The following is an 18,124-nucleotide window of genomic DNA, read 5'->3' on the forward strand; positions in this document are numbered from 1 at the left end:
TGGTTAATAATGTAAAGTTTAAAAAATCATAATTGAGGCAATATTTAAAGGTCAATGCTAAAAATTACTAATCAAATCAAACATTTTATTACTAATAATCACATTTACAGTAAACATTTTGAGCAGTTACTATATGTTAGGAACTTTAAGCGCCTAACATATATTATCTCATTTACTTCTCAAAACTTGAACATCATTCACATATTAGAGAAGGGAAATTGAGGCATTAAGGTTACTTAAGTAATTTATCTAATGTCACAAAGCTCAAAGTGCCAAAGCCCAAATCTAAATCCATGAAATCTGACTCTAGAGCTCAGGATTTTAATACACACCCTAAAAGTGTCATCTAACTTAAATACAAGGGTATGTGCATACACATAACATAACATCTCCTCTCTGACTCCTCTAGCTTTTATTCTATCTTCCCCTTCCCACCTAAGCTTATTCACAGTGGACACTGTCACTTTCCCATTCATTTGTCACTTACTGAGTCTAATATTGCAATGAAACTGCTTTCACTAAGGGCATCAAACCCAGTTTTTCAATCCTTATCTTTCTTGAACTCTCTAAAGCATGTCACTGTTGACTTTCCCCTCTAACCCCCTCAAACTCTCTATCTTCCCTAAGCGTTTGTGATTCCACTATCTCCTAGTGTTCCTCCCCTTTCTGCGCCTCTCTTCAGTATCCCTTTGTGGTGATGTTCTTTCTCAGGGTTCATTCTTGAGCTTCTTATCACTTCCACACATCCTCCTTGGTCTAATATACATCCACCATATGTACTGGTGACAGTGGATTACTTTCCTAAATCACTCCCATTGGAACCTTTCTTCAACCCCAGAGAAATACATATTCAATTGTAAAATGATTATATCCACTTAAATGGCACAAGGGATGCCTTAAACAACCTTCTAAGATTTCTTAATCCTCTACTCTCCCCTCCTCTACAAAGTGTTTACAAATACTGCTGTCACCATAGTCTATAAGTTACATAAGAGAGAAAACGAGCAGTCATCCTAGGCTCTTCTTTAGCCACTGTATCTAACTGATCAGCAAGTCACCTATCTCCTCTATCCTACGCCAGTGCCCCTGTATTAATCATCCCCCTTGCTCTGAAGTGGTCTTCATTAGGCACAAGGATTCATTTACATCTATGACTTTGCAATCTATTAATATTAAAAGGTCTGACCAAGGCTGAGTTTCCATGGCAGAAAAAGGGAGAAATTAAATTTACCTAGTCTTTCTCAGACAAGAGATCTATAAAGGCCCTTTGGTAGAAAACAGATCCATCCCATGAGAAACCAAGAACAAGATTTTAATACAAAGCTAAACAGCTGCAAGGAAAAGGGAAAAAAATGCAAACAGTTTCAAAACACTTGCTCCACTTCAAATGGTATCTTTAACAGTCCTCAACTTCTTCCTAGGCCTGCCTAAATAAAATAAACACCAGGGGTAATCTGATTTACCACCCAGTCTCTAGAATTCAAAGCTGTCTTAGGCAATAAAATGATTACTCTTGTCCCCATAAGCCACCAGTAATATCTTTAGTCAGAAGAGACGCTTAAAGAAATTACTTTTAATCTCAAAAAGCAATAATTTTAAACAGCAAGGTAGTAACATAGTAACTTCAGCTGGAAGCTTTTCCTTGCTAGGAGCTTTTCCCAAACCCCACAAATAACTAAGAACTCTTTTCAGGTATGTCCTCATCCAATTACAATAAAGTAAACCAAAGAACAAATTCTTCAACCAAGAATATCAAGGAAGTCCCCTTAAAAAAAAGTGTCCTCGGACGGGCGCGGTGGCTCACGCCTGTAATCCTAGCACTCTGGGAGGCCGAGGCGGGTGGATTGCTCCAGGTCAGGAGTTCAGGACCAGCCTGAGCAAGAGTGAGACCCCGTCTCTACTAAAAAAATACAAAGAAATTATCTGGCCAACTAAAATATTATAGCAAAAATTAGCCGGGCATGGTGGCGCATGCCTGTAGTCCCAGCTACTCGGGAGGCTGAGGCAGTAGGATTGCTTAAGCCCAGGAGTTTGAGGTTGCTGTGAGCTAGGCTAACGCCACGGCACTCACTCTAGCCCGGGCAACAAAGCGAGACGCTGTCTCAAAAAAAAAAAAAAAAAAAAAAAAAAAAAAAAAAGTGTCCTCAAGGTACAGGGGAAAAAACAGTTGTTGCAACAGAATATCAGACTTTGCATTCAAAGTCACATGGAGTTACACATTTACTCCAACTACCCTCAAACACCTTGTTACCCCTGGGCCATTGTTGTTTTTTTTTTTTTTTTTTTTTTTTTTGAGACAGAGTCTCGCTCTGTTGCCCGGGCGAGAGTGAGTGCCATGGCGTCAGCCTCACTCATAGCAACCTCAAACTCCTGGGTTCAAGCCATCCTCCTGCCTCAGCCTCCCGAGTAGCTGGGACTACAGGCATGCGCCACCACGCCCGGCTAATTTTTTCTATATATATTTTTTAGTTGGCCAGATAATTTCTTTCTATTTTTAGTAGAGATGGGGTCTCGCTCTTGCTCAGGCTGGTCTCGAACTCCTGACCTCGAACGATCCACCCGCCTCGGCCTCCCAGAGTGCTAGGATTACAGGCGTGAGCCACCGCGCCCGGCCAACCCTGGGCCATTGTTGCCATGACATGGAGACTGTCTAACAAGCACACTACCTTGTAAAATGCCATAGATTTGTAAAACATACTGTCAAAAGACACTCGGAAGTATAGACACACATAATGCTATGATAAATCCTATGACAAAAAAGTCCAGATAATTATTAGAGAATAGCGGAGTGAACACTTTAGAGTGAATCAAGTTAGCTTTATATGAGAGAAAATGATATTTAAGTGGACACCTGAAGGAGGAATTACATGTGAGAAGAAATTGGAGGAGGACTTAGGAGGGCAAAAGAGGACAGGCAGAACAAAAACGTTGCTGGAAGAACCAGAAAAGACCTAGTATGGGTGAAATGAAGTCAGAGAATAAGGAAAATATCACTAGACAAGGTTCTAGAGAGGGGCAGATATAGACCTGTTAAGGAATTTGAACCTTTTTTTTAAGTTTTATTATGTTTTAAGTGCAAAGACAAAGGCACCAAAGAGCAGTAAAGCAGTAATATAACCTGATTTACCTCTTAAAGTTCACCTTGCAGTTATGTGGAAAAAAGATATTAGAGGGCTAAGAGGAAAAGCAGAAACATCAATTTGTAGACTACTGCAGGTAATCAGGTGAGAGGAAACGACTTGGACTGATCTTTATTTTAAGAAAAAAATTAAATCACTCAAGAAGAAAGCAGATTCAATGGTTATGGGGGAGAGGTGTCCATGTGTGTGTGTACCACGCTTTTAGGATACAGACAGTTAAGTCAACCACCTAATACTGAATACCAGATACCATGTCATCTTACCTTATGTAAGTAACCCCTGAAAATTTGTCATCTTTCCCAGTATGACAGTACACATAATATAGTGAGCATGTCCCATAATAATATAGATATTAACTCCATAGGGTGTTTATCTTTTTTTTTTCGGGAGGGGGAATACTTCACAAATTGGTTTTTATCAGCCAAAACAGTAATTATGCCATTCGAATCATTTATTTTAGAAGGGTACTATTACACACACACTAAACAACAACAATGGTCCCTAGGTTCTTTGGTGCTATCTTCAGTTACAAAAACAATCCATATATGCTATACAAAAATCACCTGACCTTGGCTTCAACACTTCTAGTGAGAGCAAAGCATGGCGCAGCTTAGTCAAGTGCCAAATGACTTTAAAGTCATATAAACCATCTTATTTTAAGCAATTGGCTTTTGTCAAAGCATCCGATGACAACAGATGGTTGACTAAACTAAGTAAGTGCACTGATTAGTATGAAGATATAAAATAATTTCTGAATACATTCCAGAACTTCTAGATGTGACTATGTGGTTAGTGGTGTTAAGGATAAGAGTAGATAATAATTAATTGCTCTAGCTGAAGTCTTGTTTGGTGAACTTCTAATGACTGCTCACAAACATGCCCATAATCAAAAAACGTGCTTACCTTCTTTAAAGCATCTTGTATCACACCAGACTTCTCCTTTAGCAGGTCTACAACACAAAGAGCCTCATCTTCGGAAAACATCATAGTCTTCAAGGATAGAAGAAAATCTTTAAATTTCACTTCAGCATTTTCTTAATTAAAAAAAAAGAGAGATGGCATTTAAAAGACACAAGCGAAGGTAAACAACAAGAATTCCTGGCCCAAAAAGTCAATAACCAAAAGAAAATAGATTTATATTTCAGGTTGAAAAACAATAAATGCTCCAGTTAAGAGGGGGAAAAAGTGTTTACCATCTATAATGTGGAATAATTACATTAACTAAAATTTTGCTTAAATCGCAGAATACTAAAATACCAGTATACTCTCACTATTTAAAAAAAAATATTTAAATGCCCAGTATATGCTAGCATCTGCACTAGATATGTTCATAATATTCTCATTTAACTTTAGTCATCCTTGCACAATCACAACCAACTATGGGAGAGAAAAAAAACTTTAATAATCCAGAGTGATACATAAGCCAAATGCCACAGATCAGGAAATAAGCTCTAAAACAGTTACAAAAATGAAATCTGATTCTTCAAAGATCAAATATGTATTAATACAAGCAATCTTGACATTTAAAAAAATCCACTAGGTATAGTGGCTCAGGCCTATAATCCCAGCACTTTAAGAGGCCAATGTGGGAGGATCGCTTGAGGCCAGGAGTTCGAGACCAGCCTGAACAACATAGCAAGACCCCATCTCTACAAAAAATAGAAAAATTAGCCGGGCACAGTGGCATGCACCTGCAGTCCCAGCTACTCGGGAGATTGAGGTAGGAGGATCGCTTGAGTCCAGGAATTTAACGTTGCAGTGAGCTACGATGACACCACTGTACTCCAGCCTGGGTGACAGAGCAAGACTATCTCAATAACTAATAAATAAAATCCATGCATCAAGCACCTCCTGATTCACCCATCCCAATTTTCCCAGGGCTGTCATATTAGGCACCAACTTTGTCTTCTTAAAGGAACTGCCACCCATCAGACCCAAAAGAGCCTAGAGCTTTTAATACTTCAGCTAACTTGTAAGTGTTAATAGGCTTATGTTTTAAGCTTTGTGTGCATACATGAGTGCAAGGGGCATATGGGAACTATGTACTTTCCATTCAATTTTGCTATGAACCTAAAACTGCTCTAAATAATAGTCTATTTTTTTTAAAGGCAGTTATAAATTAGCCTAGAAATCTCGCAGAAGATAACAGTAGCTGGGAAAAAGATCACCTGATAGCAAAATAGCTGTGAGACCTTTAGCAAGTCAAAGTTAAGTGTCCAGATCTACAAAACTGAGGTTGGACAAGAAGACTATCAACAAGTCTTTTACCACAAGGCTTCCATTAGTCTTTTGCAATACATTGTTTCTAGGAGAAAATGTGCTTGACTCCATCACAACTCAAAAATGAGTTTTTACAATACAACACATTGTAACATTCTATATATTACCTTTGTCAGTTTCAGTCTTCAGTTTTTTAGCCCCAGATTTCTGGATTCCTTCTACTTGGTCAGGTTTAATCAAATCAATAACCTCTCTCTTATCCACCACAGGATTTGAGGCAGCATTATCCATCAAAGGAATATAAGTGGTTGCATGAATAAGGGGTTCATCTACCAAGACTGCAATTTAAGTTCAACAAAATCATAATTACTCGGGGTTTTTAAAATCAGAGTAATTAAACAACATAAAAGCACACTTAAATTTGATGACAAATGCAGTTATTTTCAAATCTCTATTACTACCTCAAATTGGTTTTAAATTCCTATTTCATCATTTAACAAGTCAAAACAGTCTTCTAATTGAGCAATAGCAGGTCAACATTCTTATTTTACAGTAAATCATTTAAGTCATCTAAAAATGTACAGCATATCTCATAACAGTGTCTGAAAACTTATTAAATAGCCTTCATTCTCATGTTTTTGTTTTAACGTAAGAACCCATTCCCATTTGATTGTGCTCCAGGAAAATAATTTTTATTTATGTTGGTACTCTACTGAATTTTTACTGCAGTTGATAATTTTTAATTAATTTCCTTGCACTTGCAAGGACAAAAATAAGTCATTATTCTTTGCAGATAGCTTCTCATTTCTAATTGTCATGCCCTAATTTCCATCCCACATCTACTGTATTTGCCAAAACTTCCAGAATAACATTAAAATTGGAGGAAGGAAGCCTCCTTTTTTTGTTCCTAATTTTATTGGGAAGAACTCAGAGTCTGAACAATAAGCCTGATGTTCATTGGTTAGAGATACAAACTTCCACGCCCAAATGAACATTTCTCTAACTTCCTACTTAAAGAACTTTTGTGCATATGTAGTTCTTTTCTTTTAGTTAAAACTAATAATATTTAATTTTACCAAATATATTCAGGCAATATTTCTCTTATACCTGATTGGTATGTCATAACTTTAATGCCGATGATAGAATTTCACCTTTTCCTTTTCCAAGTTTACTATTTTCTATTACCAACTGATACCACAGAACCGTATTATCTGGGAATTACTGTTGTTTAATCTACACAAATTTCATAGCCAAGCTTTCCCTGGAAAATTCTGAACACCTAAGACTATTCCATCACTTGTAATTGGATGCTTATTTTATACACACGCAAATTTTGTTTAAAAAATAATGGGAAATACAGGGTAATGCAAGATCTAGCTAATGTCCTCAATCATAATCTTTAAGTAATACTAAAAAGTACAAATATTTCAGGAATATTTTTCTTCTACAGTTTGTACGCTATTTACATTATTTTTTTCAAAACTAAGTTAAGAATGAGAATATTTATAAATGCTCTGCCCTTTTTAAATTTCAGATAAACTTTTTCATCTCAAACTTACATTCTGCCCATCTTTCAAGGCACTACAAAGCCATAAGGCTAAAGAGAATTTTAGACTTACATTAGTAGTACAAATTGTTACAGTACACATTAATACCAGGAATTAAAGAGCATGTAAGGTCTCCAGGGTCCTTGTCCTAATGTACTTCTCTAGAATTAGCATTTATAAAATACATATCTATACATCTTACCATTTTCTGTCTTTTGTTTCTTTGATGAAATTTTCTTCTTTCCTGATCCACTTTCTTGTTTAGTCTCTTGATGGAGGGGCAATACTTCTTGCTTTTTTGAAGGTCCTGTGAGAGTTTCCACCTTTTTATCCTGGTCATCTTTATCAAACATAAATGAAAAAAATCATTACAACAAACAATGAACACATTAGAAAAGATATAGTTATTGATAATCCCCAGAATGCTTTACTACTAAAATTTTGAAGTCTGATATATTACTCTCTCATCAATAACTTATCATTCTATCTTTCTTACTCCACTACACCAGCTCTTCAACATTCTTGCTCCTTCTTTCATACCCCATTCCTCATCCACTCCCAACCCTACTCAGCCTATAGGCATGGTCAAGTCTCTATCATCTTAAAAAATAAAACCCTTCCCCACTACTGTAATTCCCAGCATCCCACACCCATTTCCTTCTACACTGACAACAGAATACTCTGTAGTTCCTTTTATATCAAACATTCCTCAACTAACTGCAACCTGATTTTTATCTCTTCCATTCCATGAAAGGATTAATTCAGGTCTCCAGTGTCCCAAATGCCATATTCTACAAATAATACCCATTAATCCTTATATGACTACTATTTAGCACTTTATATATACTGTTGGTCCATCCTTCTTAAAATTTTCTTTTCTCCATTATACTAAATGAAATATGCCAGTCACAAAAGGACAAATATTGTATGATTCCACTTATATCAGGTTCCTAGAATAGCCATAATCATAAAGACGGGCTGGAGGAAGGGAAAATGGGGAATTAGTATTTAATGAGTACAGAGTTTCAGTTGGGGGAGATGAAAGTAACTGTACACTTACTGGTTACAATGGTAAATTTCATGCTGTATGTATTTTTCAATAAAAAAATAAAAAACTCTATCAGCTCTCATAATTCTCTTCTTACACTTGGGACATTCCTTTGCAAATCTCCTTTATGAGCTGCTTCTATTGAGTACTGGTACTTCGTAGGGTTATGTCTCCAATTTAAATACTTCCCTTGGATGATCTCGTCTACACCCATGACTTCAACTACTACCTTCATGCTTAAGGTTTCTGAATCTACATTCCAGACTCAATCCTCTGCACTTACATACCCTAGTGCACCTATGTAGATGGCCCCATAGGCACCTGAAATACAAACTGAAAGTGTTCTCCTCTCCATATACATCCAGTCTCTCTCCAGTATTTCCTTATTGCTACCAATCATCTACCAATCAGAGGTTGGCAAACATTTTCTGTAAAGAGCCAGAGAGTGAAAAACTTTAGGCTTTACAGGCCATATGGACTCTGTCACAACTATTCAAGTCTGCCACTGCAGCATGATGGCCAGTCATAGAAGTACATAAACGAATGAATGTGGCTGCACTAAAAAAACATGTCATGGACACTAAGATATAACTTATAATTTCCACATTTCTCAAAATATTATTCTCTTAATTTTTTTCCCAACCACTTAAAATGTAAAAACTACTCTTGGCTTGTGGGTGTAAAAAAAGAAGTGGGCCAGATTTGGCTCATAGGTTGCAGTTTGCCAACCCTGACCTAACTTAGAACTTAGGAGATGAGCTTTGATCCTATCTTCTCCTCTATCAGCCATACCCCTATATAATGAGGTTAGTCATGTCATTCTTTCTTTGTATACCTACTTTCTATTTCTTCTATTTCTTTCATAGTTCAGGCCCACAGCTTAACTTTGGAAAACTATAACAATCTCTTAACTAGTCTTACATCAGATACTGCCCCATGGTATCTGTCCTTGCAAATTCTGCAAAAGGCATCTTTCTAAAACAGAAATCTGACCATGTAACTAACGTCTGAAAATCTTCAACAATGGCTAACCTAAGACGTTCCAGTTCCTTAGCACTGTATACAAAAGCTACCATGATCTAGCCACTGCTATTTTTTCAGCTTTGTTCTCTACTACTCCCTACCTCGTATTTCATGGTTTAACAATATACTGTACTCTTGTACGCCGTGCCTTTATACATATTCTGCCAACGTATGACGAGACCCCACTATCCACTTAGTGAAGTGATTAAGTCTCGAACACCCAACTCAGGCACTGCCTCCTCTGTAAAGCCTTTCATCCCCTGACCCCATAAGTAGTAGCTGCTCTGGCTTCTGCATTTCTGCCATACTTTGTACATATACATGAATTACACTTTGTTACTGGCTTACATGTCCTTCTCCATGAAAATGTGTGGTATTTTCCTAGCTATAATCCTAGCTATGATCAATTTAACCCTCAACAAGTTAAGATACACAAATGACTTACTAGTATACACAAGTCCCTTCATACAAAGCAAACTCTTTATAGTTTCATCTATCACCACACCATTTCTCAGGTCCTTTCCACTGTACCTATTAACCCCTCTCCCTTGAATAGCCCATCCCATCCCTCTCCATCCACTCAAAAAACCTAGCTAGTACCAAAATTTAAAATTAATTTTTGGCATTACATGCTCTAAGTGGCCTATCTTAGAATTCCTAGTTTAGACATATCTAGATCATATACTAAAATATTTATATTATAATGACCTATTTATGTTTGTGTCTACAGCTAGCATGTGACTATCCTGAAAATGAACTATTCATCTCTATAGTCCTAGCACCTAAAATAATGCCTAGCATAAAACAGACATATGATAAATGTTTGCAAAACAAATCAATTGAGGCTGAAAAATTATATCTGATTTTATCTTTTCATCTTTAATATCATATTGATTAGAAAGTGTCGGTTGAAATAAATGTAGAAGTTCCTAACTGCTGATATTTACAAGTCCTTAGTGGTTTTAGTAAAACAGCCGAAGTTGGATTTTATAAATTTGTATTGAAGATCTTTTCCATATTTATAATATGAAGTTGTTTTAAAAGTGCTGTTTCATGATCAATACTAATTTCTATCAGCAATTAATGTTAATGAAAGCAAACACACAGTGAAAATCATCATCTTGGTATCAGACTCAATATTTAACATTCTATGTACACACCTAACAAAATATTCGAATTTCAAAGTTCTAAAGTTATTAAAAGAAATATAATCATTCAATAATGTTAAATAGATTACAATACCGCTTCCATTTTTAGACTTCTTCTGCCCTGCTTTCTTCTTTGAGGCAGCTGCTTCAGAGGGCGGGGTAGGCTGTTTAGTAACTGGGACAGGTTCTACTTTTTTGCCAGGAATCTTTGATGTATCACTTTCTTTGATGACCTGCTCTTCAACTACAGGTTTTTGTTTCTTTTCCTTCTTCTTTCTTTCCCTAACACTACTTGAGGTTTCAACCACATTCAATGGAACAGGTATAACTTTCTCATCTTCTACAGCCAAAGCATCAGATAATTTAAAGTCCCGAGGTACACTCTCAGAATCAGATTCATGGAGGTTCCCATTCTGGATTTCTTTCCTTTTATTCTTTTTCTTTTCTGACTTCTTTTTATCTGTTTTGGTAGGAATAAGTTTTTGTTCTCTTTTCTGTTTTTCAAGAACTTCATCATATAACGTTTCTTTCATGAAAAGCCAGAAGAAGAGGAAAATTACTGTAATAACTACTGAAGGAATAAGGACAATAAAATATGTTGACTCATAAAACTCCATGGTGCTTTTGTTAATGTGATCCTATAAAACCTAAATGAGGGGGAGGGGAGAGCAAAAAAACAAAAAAGAAGCTGTCAGTCTTATAAATATGAAACTCAAAACCCATGCTCTTTCAAGTGGCATTTTAGATCTAATCTAACCTGATCTACAAATCTAAACAGGTTAGTTGCTTAAATCACATTCTTGATTACTCTGCCAACTACAATTCAAATATACTACAAAAGAAAAATAGTAACTAGAAAGAGTGACTGTAACACATTCTTCCATTTTTTAATCATGCGAAAAGATCCTAATGAGAGGGGAAAAACTTCAATGTTCATTACATTTCCCCCCCTAAATATCCACTTCTGATAACTTTATTAATAGTTAGCTTTTTTCCTTTTATTGTATAATGTTGATGAATACTATCATATGTGAAAATTAAGAGGTATTAACCATTAGCAACTGACTGGCTCACTGGATATCCATTAAAAGTACCATACTCTTAAAGGCAAAAAAAAAAGGAAGAAAAAGTAGTTCATTTCTTCACTTAGAAATTTAAGACCATTCACAGACTTCTAACATCTTTACTGCAGTGACTAAATAGCCTCACGATATGGTGATATATAAGGATATAGAAATATAATAAAGTCAAAATCAAATCAAAACATTAGACTGTGGCATTCGGCACTAAAATAAAATACACATTAGATGCTTTTCTCAATTTTTTCCAAGGTATCCTATACTGCAGACACAAGTTACACTGCAAAAGCAAGGCTAGCCATCCTTGCCCAAATGCTTTAAAAAAAAAAAAAAAAAAGGCTTTGTCTCATCAATAGAACCATCAGCCCTACATTTAGATTAAACCAATAGCTACTAGGGAAAAAAGGTGTGATATGACTACCCAGATCTGCCTAGAATATATATATTATATCCCTCACCTGAAGGGTAGTTTCTGCTAAAATTAAATCTCAAAGTAAAAATGACTCTCATGTCTAGATTCTAGGTAATAAATGTTCTAATAAACATGTATAAGCCACATAAAAGTAGCTTGTATTCTATGTTAAATCTGCTGTAGAAAAAGGCAAGGCATGTGATGCACATGTAATTAAACAACAGGACATGTTTGGCATAAAGCAAATTAAAGTTAACTTTTATGCTTTTAATATACAAATAAATCTGAGAATTTTTTAAGTTTTCATTGTCTTGAAGAGTCTTACAGATAATGATTAAAGAAATAAAATTCCACCTAAACAGGATCATTCTAATTATTTTAGACCCTGGCAAACATCTGAGTTTAAGCTGGATAAATCTGAGTTTATTGAATATAAAACTTCACCAGAACCATTCTTAACAGAACTCATGAATTTTACAAAACAAGATAAAGCTATGCACACTTATCTTTGTTAAATGCCAAGTTGTTAGCATAATCAACTTGAGCTCATTAAATTTAACTTTTTCAATTAATTTACATCCCATTTTAAAATGCAGAGCATAATCCTTTCAAGTTATACCAGCAATGACCCAAGTCTGAAAAATAGCCAGAAATGGAACCTGAGAACAAAGTACAGTTGACCCTTGAACAACACAGGTTTGAACTGAGATGCTCCACTTATATGCAAATTTTTTTCAACCAAATGCTATTGAAAATACAGTATTCGGTGTGTGCAAAACCCACTTACATGGAGAACCTACTTTACTACATATACTCGGGTTCTTCAAGGCCAATTGTGGGACTTCAGTATGCGCAGATTTGGGTATACGGGGTCCCAGAATCAATCCCCCAAATATACAAGAAATAACTAGTTCAACAGGCATATCATTAATCTTTGTAATTGAAATAACAATTCACACTTCCATAAGCATTTTTCAAAATAGCATTAACACAACCCTGGACTTACTAAGACAGGTTTTAACAAGTTGAAGGGGAAAAGGAATCATGTGCTAATCAAACACTAAAAGAAACTTTATATAAAGAATTATTTCCCTGATAACTCATGTTAACATGAACTATCCAGATTTTAAATTGATCAGACATATCTTACTGTGCCTGTCTAAGTGTTAGTGATCAACCATAAATGCTTCTAAAGAACAGAGAATTTTTTTTATAACATAGCATCCACAGGATACACAGCCTATTCAACTTAACTGGGGAGCTGGGGGAGGGAAAAAGACAAAACCAAGAGTTGGAATGGTTCAAATTTTTGCTTTGAAGAACAAAAAGAAAGGCTAAGGTACTTAGCAGTAGCCACAGAAGCTGAAAAAAGAGGACAAGTCAAAGTTAAAAAGTCCTGATGAACAGCAAGCTGCAGCCCAGTGCAAGCCTAGGTCTTGGAGAGCAGAATCTATAATCAAGCAGAGCCAGTTCACCTGTATAGAGAAGGGGAAAAAAAGCAAATGTTCAGGAGAAGAGAGGCTAGGAGACCGCAAGAACTCTGAAAGAGTGATTCCTCAAATGTTCTGATGATTTTCTAGTTTCCTTTTCCAGGTCCCGTATCAGGCCTGAAGGAATCATGCTTCCTGTCTTTGGATTTTCTTAAGATTCCCTTCATGCAATTCAATTCTTCTTCAGTTGAGTTCATTCTGCATCTAGATGAACCTCAAATGTTTGCATTCCTTTAACTCAATAATCCTGATCCTTTATCCCAAGAAATTTATTTGCAAGAAAAAGCACATAAAGATGGTCATAGCAACATTACATAAAAACTGAAAAAAGACATAAAACATCCAACATCAGAATGGTTTACAATAGCAAATATCAATTCAAAATACAGTTATTAAAACTATAAACACTAAGACTTTGTGTTAAATTCAATGCTGCTAAAAAGTAACAATCATTTTACTTGTATGATCAAAACATTTTATATCTAAGTTCAATAACTGAAGAGTTGTGCCAGAATAATGGGTGCAATCTCACTCGCCTTAGTATTTTAAACTTTAAGAGAAATTCATAAAATGTTCAATTCCTTATTTATTTTTAAAAAATGGCGTGAACAGGCGTGGTGGCTCACACCTGTAATCCTACCACTCTGGGAGGCCGAGGCAGGTGGATTGTTTGCGCTCAGGAGTTCGAGACCAGCCTGAGCAAGAGCGAGACCTCGTCTCTATTAAAAATAGAAAGAAATTAACTGGACAACTAAAAATATATATTGAAAAAATTAGCCGGGCATGGTGGTGCACGCCTGTAGTCCCAGCTACTCGGGAGGCCGAGGCAGGAGGATCCCTTGAGCCCAGGAGTTTGAGGTTGCTGTGAGGTAGGCTGATGCCACAGCACTCTAGCCCAGGCAACAGAGCGAGACTCTGTCTCAAAAAAAAAAAAAAAAAGAAAAAAAAATGGCAAAATGAGTGTTTAATGAATAAATACTACAATACCAATTAATATACCTCAGGTTCACATTATACCCATGAGCATCAGAATTATATAAAGAGGAAAAAAGGAGGCAAAAGGGGATTGGTAATGATATTGAGGGAAATTCAGGGAAGAGCAAACACGGAGGGCGGGGGAGGTACAATTGAAAAATAAAAGGAAAGGGAAAGAGAGGTTGAGACAAAGTTAATTTAGCTCTAGGTGACAGAAAATTATAATGACCTCATTTCTAAGTCCACAGTATACAATTCAATATATGTTTGTTGAGCTCAGGTTTTGAGATGAGTTAGCAAAAATCACCAATGTTAATGATTTCTTCCATATTATCACATGCCCTTTGTAATATTAATCACCTTTTAACCTAATCACACATAAATCTTAATAGATTCCAATCTGAATGCAATAAACAGCCAGCGGTGGTAAACAGGATTTCTCTGTCAAGTGACCCAGGAGACAAATATCTATGGAATGGTAAGAAATCAATCCCTAACTATTCTCAAACCACATTCCACACCAGTGCCTTGTATCTTTTACTCAGACATAAATCCTTCAAAAAACTGATGAGATAGCCTCTTTCTCAAAGAAAATGTATACATACCAAGGTTTACCTACTATCTCTGAAGGTTTCTAGATTCCCTGAAGAGTATGTATGGATCCAAGGTTAAAAACCCTGCTCTCGAATGAGTTTGCATTCCTGCCCTGCACCTAAAGAACTCCAAAAATAATAATTATAATAAGTTAACAGTATGGAAAAATAGTAAGTTTTGTGTTTCATCAGAGTTCGTATTACTGATGTTAGTTTTAACATTCTATTTACTCACCCTTCTATAACTTACATTTGTTCATACAAAAATTGAGCTGTAAGTAACAAATGCTAGAACACTGGTGAGGATGCAGAGAAAGGGGAACTCTCCTGCATTGTTAGTGGGAATGTAAATTAATACAGCCACTATGGAGAACAGCATGGCAGTTCCTCAAAAAAACTGAAATCTGAACTACCACATAATCCAGCAATCCCACTGCTGGGTATATATCCAAAAGAAAGAAAATCCGTTATCAAACAGATATCTGCACCCCCATGGTTATTACAGCACTATTAAACAATAGCCAAGATTTGGAAACAACCCAAGTGTCCATCAATAGATGAATGGATAAAGAAAATGTGGTATATATACACAATAGAATATTATTCAGACACAAAAAGGAATGAAATCCTGTCATTTACAGTAACATGGATGGAACTGAAGGACATTATGTTAAGTGAAATAAGCCAGGCGCAAAAAGACAAATTTAGTATATTCTCACTCATCAGTGGGAATGAAAAGTTATTAAATAAAAAAATTGAACTCACAGAAATAGATAGTATAATGATGGTGGGAGAGGTAGTGGGGAGGGGAGACAAAGTGCAGAGGATTAATGAGTGCAAAAATAGCTGAAATGAATAAGGTCTAGTATTTGACAGCACAACAGGATAAACAGTCAACCATAATCTATGGTATACTTTTAGTTATTTTAAAGCATGGAATCAGAATGTTCCTAACACAAAGAAATAATAAATGTTTGAGGTGATGGATACCCCAATTATCCTGATTTGATCATTACACACTATATGTGTCTGGAGCAAAACATGACTTGTAACCCATAAATATACACACTTATTATCCACCCATAATAATTAAAAATAAAAGAAAAAATTGAACTATACCATTGAGTTAAATCTTGTAAACTTTTCAGAAGACACAATTTGCTTATATTAATATAATACATAAAACTTAAAATTTTAAGTGATATAAAAATTTAGGGGCAATTATTAGAATTTCAATAGAACTGCTTAACCAAGAAGGTTAAAGTAGAATATAAAGATAGACCACCATTATATAATGGTACAACAATGAAACTATTTCAGTGTGGGACATCTACAGAAACATCACACAACCACTTAAAATAATTAAGACTGTGTAATGTAGCAAAATACATAACAAAAAGGCTAAAAGTTATTTATGTTGAGCACAAAAATTAGATACACACATAGTCTGAGACAATATAGTAAAATGAGATTATATTTTTGAAGGGAATAAGATTACAAATATTTTAATATATAGTTAATTTCTCAACTTTCAGTTTCTTCCATATTAAAACAACAATTTAAGTAACAACCTGAATGCACAAGATTACACTTTTAAAAGTTTAAATAAAAATTGGTGCTTACAAAATACAAATAAAGAATTACTGCTTACATATTACAAGAAGAAACTGAAGGAGTTTGAGAAGTATACTATTAAATTTCAAGTAAATGTAAGAATTTGGAATTCTGTATTCTTATTACTATGGTGTTTCAGTTGCTCTTGCTTCTATGCTTTTTTTCCAAACTAAAGGAGCATGTAAAACAAATGACACAAAAACTAATTTTATAAATTTTTTTTGTTATTTAGTTGACAAAATTATATCAGTTGGGGTGACTCAAAAAAACCATTAGGAAAAAATTTAACAAATCAAAATTCAAGACTTAAATCTGAACAAACTGAAAGTCTTTTTTCAAGTGACGTACACCAAACATACAAGCAAGCAGACACATTTGAAAAAAAAAATTGAGAGAAAGGTAGTTTTCAACCTAGGAATGCATAATTTCATAAAAGTTCCTGCATAAATCAATAATGTCTATATAACTAAATGAATACCCCTTCTAAAAATATACAGACTCTCTGAGTAGCCTAAAAGAACTTTATTCAATGTATAATATAGTTAAAATATTACTAAGAGTAGCTGTAAGGCCTAAACTGAAAGCTACTATTAAAGGTTCTTTGTAAAAATAATGTTCATAAGTAAAAAAAAAAAAAAAATCCATCTGTAATCTGATCACACGGAACCTAAGTACTTTGCATTCCAAACATGCCACTATTCATACAATATTTCCCTTCCTTTAAACCCACCATAACATCTTCTGTTGTTTTTAAGTGGATAAGTTAATCTTTTTTAAAGAAAAAGTGGTTTATTTATTGTAAGTACACTGATAAAAAAGTTTATCATTAGTGGCCAAGTATCATTAAATCAGACTCCATTCCACAAAAGAAATACCTACAATATTTTATGAACTACTCCTGCTAAAATTAAAGATTAGGCATTGTGTAGTTGTTAACCTTCAAATAAAGTATACAAGTTATATTCCAGGTATATCCTGAATAAAAGTAAATTATTTTCAGATTGGTGAATAGCAATATGATGAAGTACCAAAATGCAAGTTAAGAGTTTTTACTTTTGGTCCTGATTTTGCCTTTACTCAGGCTGTTTCCTAAAAATTGGTATCCGTGAGTTTCTTCTTAAACAGGTTTAGGGTCCAAATTATTTGCATGATCTTGCATATGCCAAATCAAAAAATTTATGTGGTCTCAAATTGGTGCATATCCTCTTTTGTGGAATTCTCTCCTAAGCTAGCCTCCTTAAGATTTTCAAAGACTGTTACCAGATATGAGCCCAGAACCCCAAATAAGAAAATATGATAAGTCACCATTAGCAAGAGGCATCACCAACAAGCTAAAGACTTAGATCTCTAAAGTCTAAAGATACTGGATTTAACAGATATAGATTACAACATACATAAAAAGGAGGGAATTTGGAAAATGAGCAAAGAACAGAAACTATCAAAAGTGGGCAGATCTGAATTAGGACTTCCACAAATAAACATCAAAATTTAAAACCCAACTGATAGGTTAAAAAAAGGGCAAGGAGATCAATTAAAATGATTTTCAATAGATGAGAGTAAATTAAGTCAATGCAGACAGAAATACCTGGGTGGAACAAACTAACAAGAAAAGGTAACTATGATAAAGTGAGTGAGGAGTCTAAATAACACCTAGATGTCTAGCTTGGAAAATTCCATAAATGATTAAACCATTTGCCAAGATCAATATAGGAACAGGTTCATGTCTGGAGTTTAAGATACGATTTTTGAAGAATATAAAGGACAACCAGCTGAAGAAGATAAGCAGACAACTAACTAAATAGGCAAAATCAGCAATAAGAAGCTACCAAGGGTTC

General features: G+C 35.1%; 1 protein-coding gene across 6 annotated transcripts in view; it reads right to left on the minus strand.

Moving 5' to 3' along the window:
* Positions 1-18,124, minus strand: part of KTN1 (kinectin 1) — a 98,568-nt gene that overhangs the window by 57,325 nt on the left and 23,119 nt on the right. For all 6 annotated transcript variants that reach the window (XM_045566657.1, XM_045566624.1, XM_045566647.1 and 3 more), the window contains exons 2-5: positions 10,221-10,773; positions 7,110-7,247; positions 5,528-5,698; positions 4,044-4,174 (exon numbers count right to left, since the gene is read on the minus strand). In XM_045566657.1, coding sequence (XP_045422613.1) covers positions 4,044-4,174; positions 5,528-5,698; positions 7,110-7,247; positions 10,221-10,743 — 963 coding nt within the window. In that variant the 5' untranslated portion in view covers positions 10,744-10,773. The remainder of the gene's footprint in view (positions 1-4,043; positions 4,175-5,527; positions 5,699-7,109; positions 7,248-10,220; positions 10,774-18,124) is intronic.

Source organism: Lemur catta, chromosome 1 (assembly GCF_020740605.2).
Source record: "Lemur catta isolate mLemCat1 chromosome 1, mLemCat1.pri, whole genome shotgun sequence".
Taxonomy (NCBI): Eukaryota; Metazoa; Chordata; class Mammalia; order Primates; family Lemuridae; genus Lemur; species Lemur catta.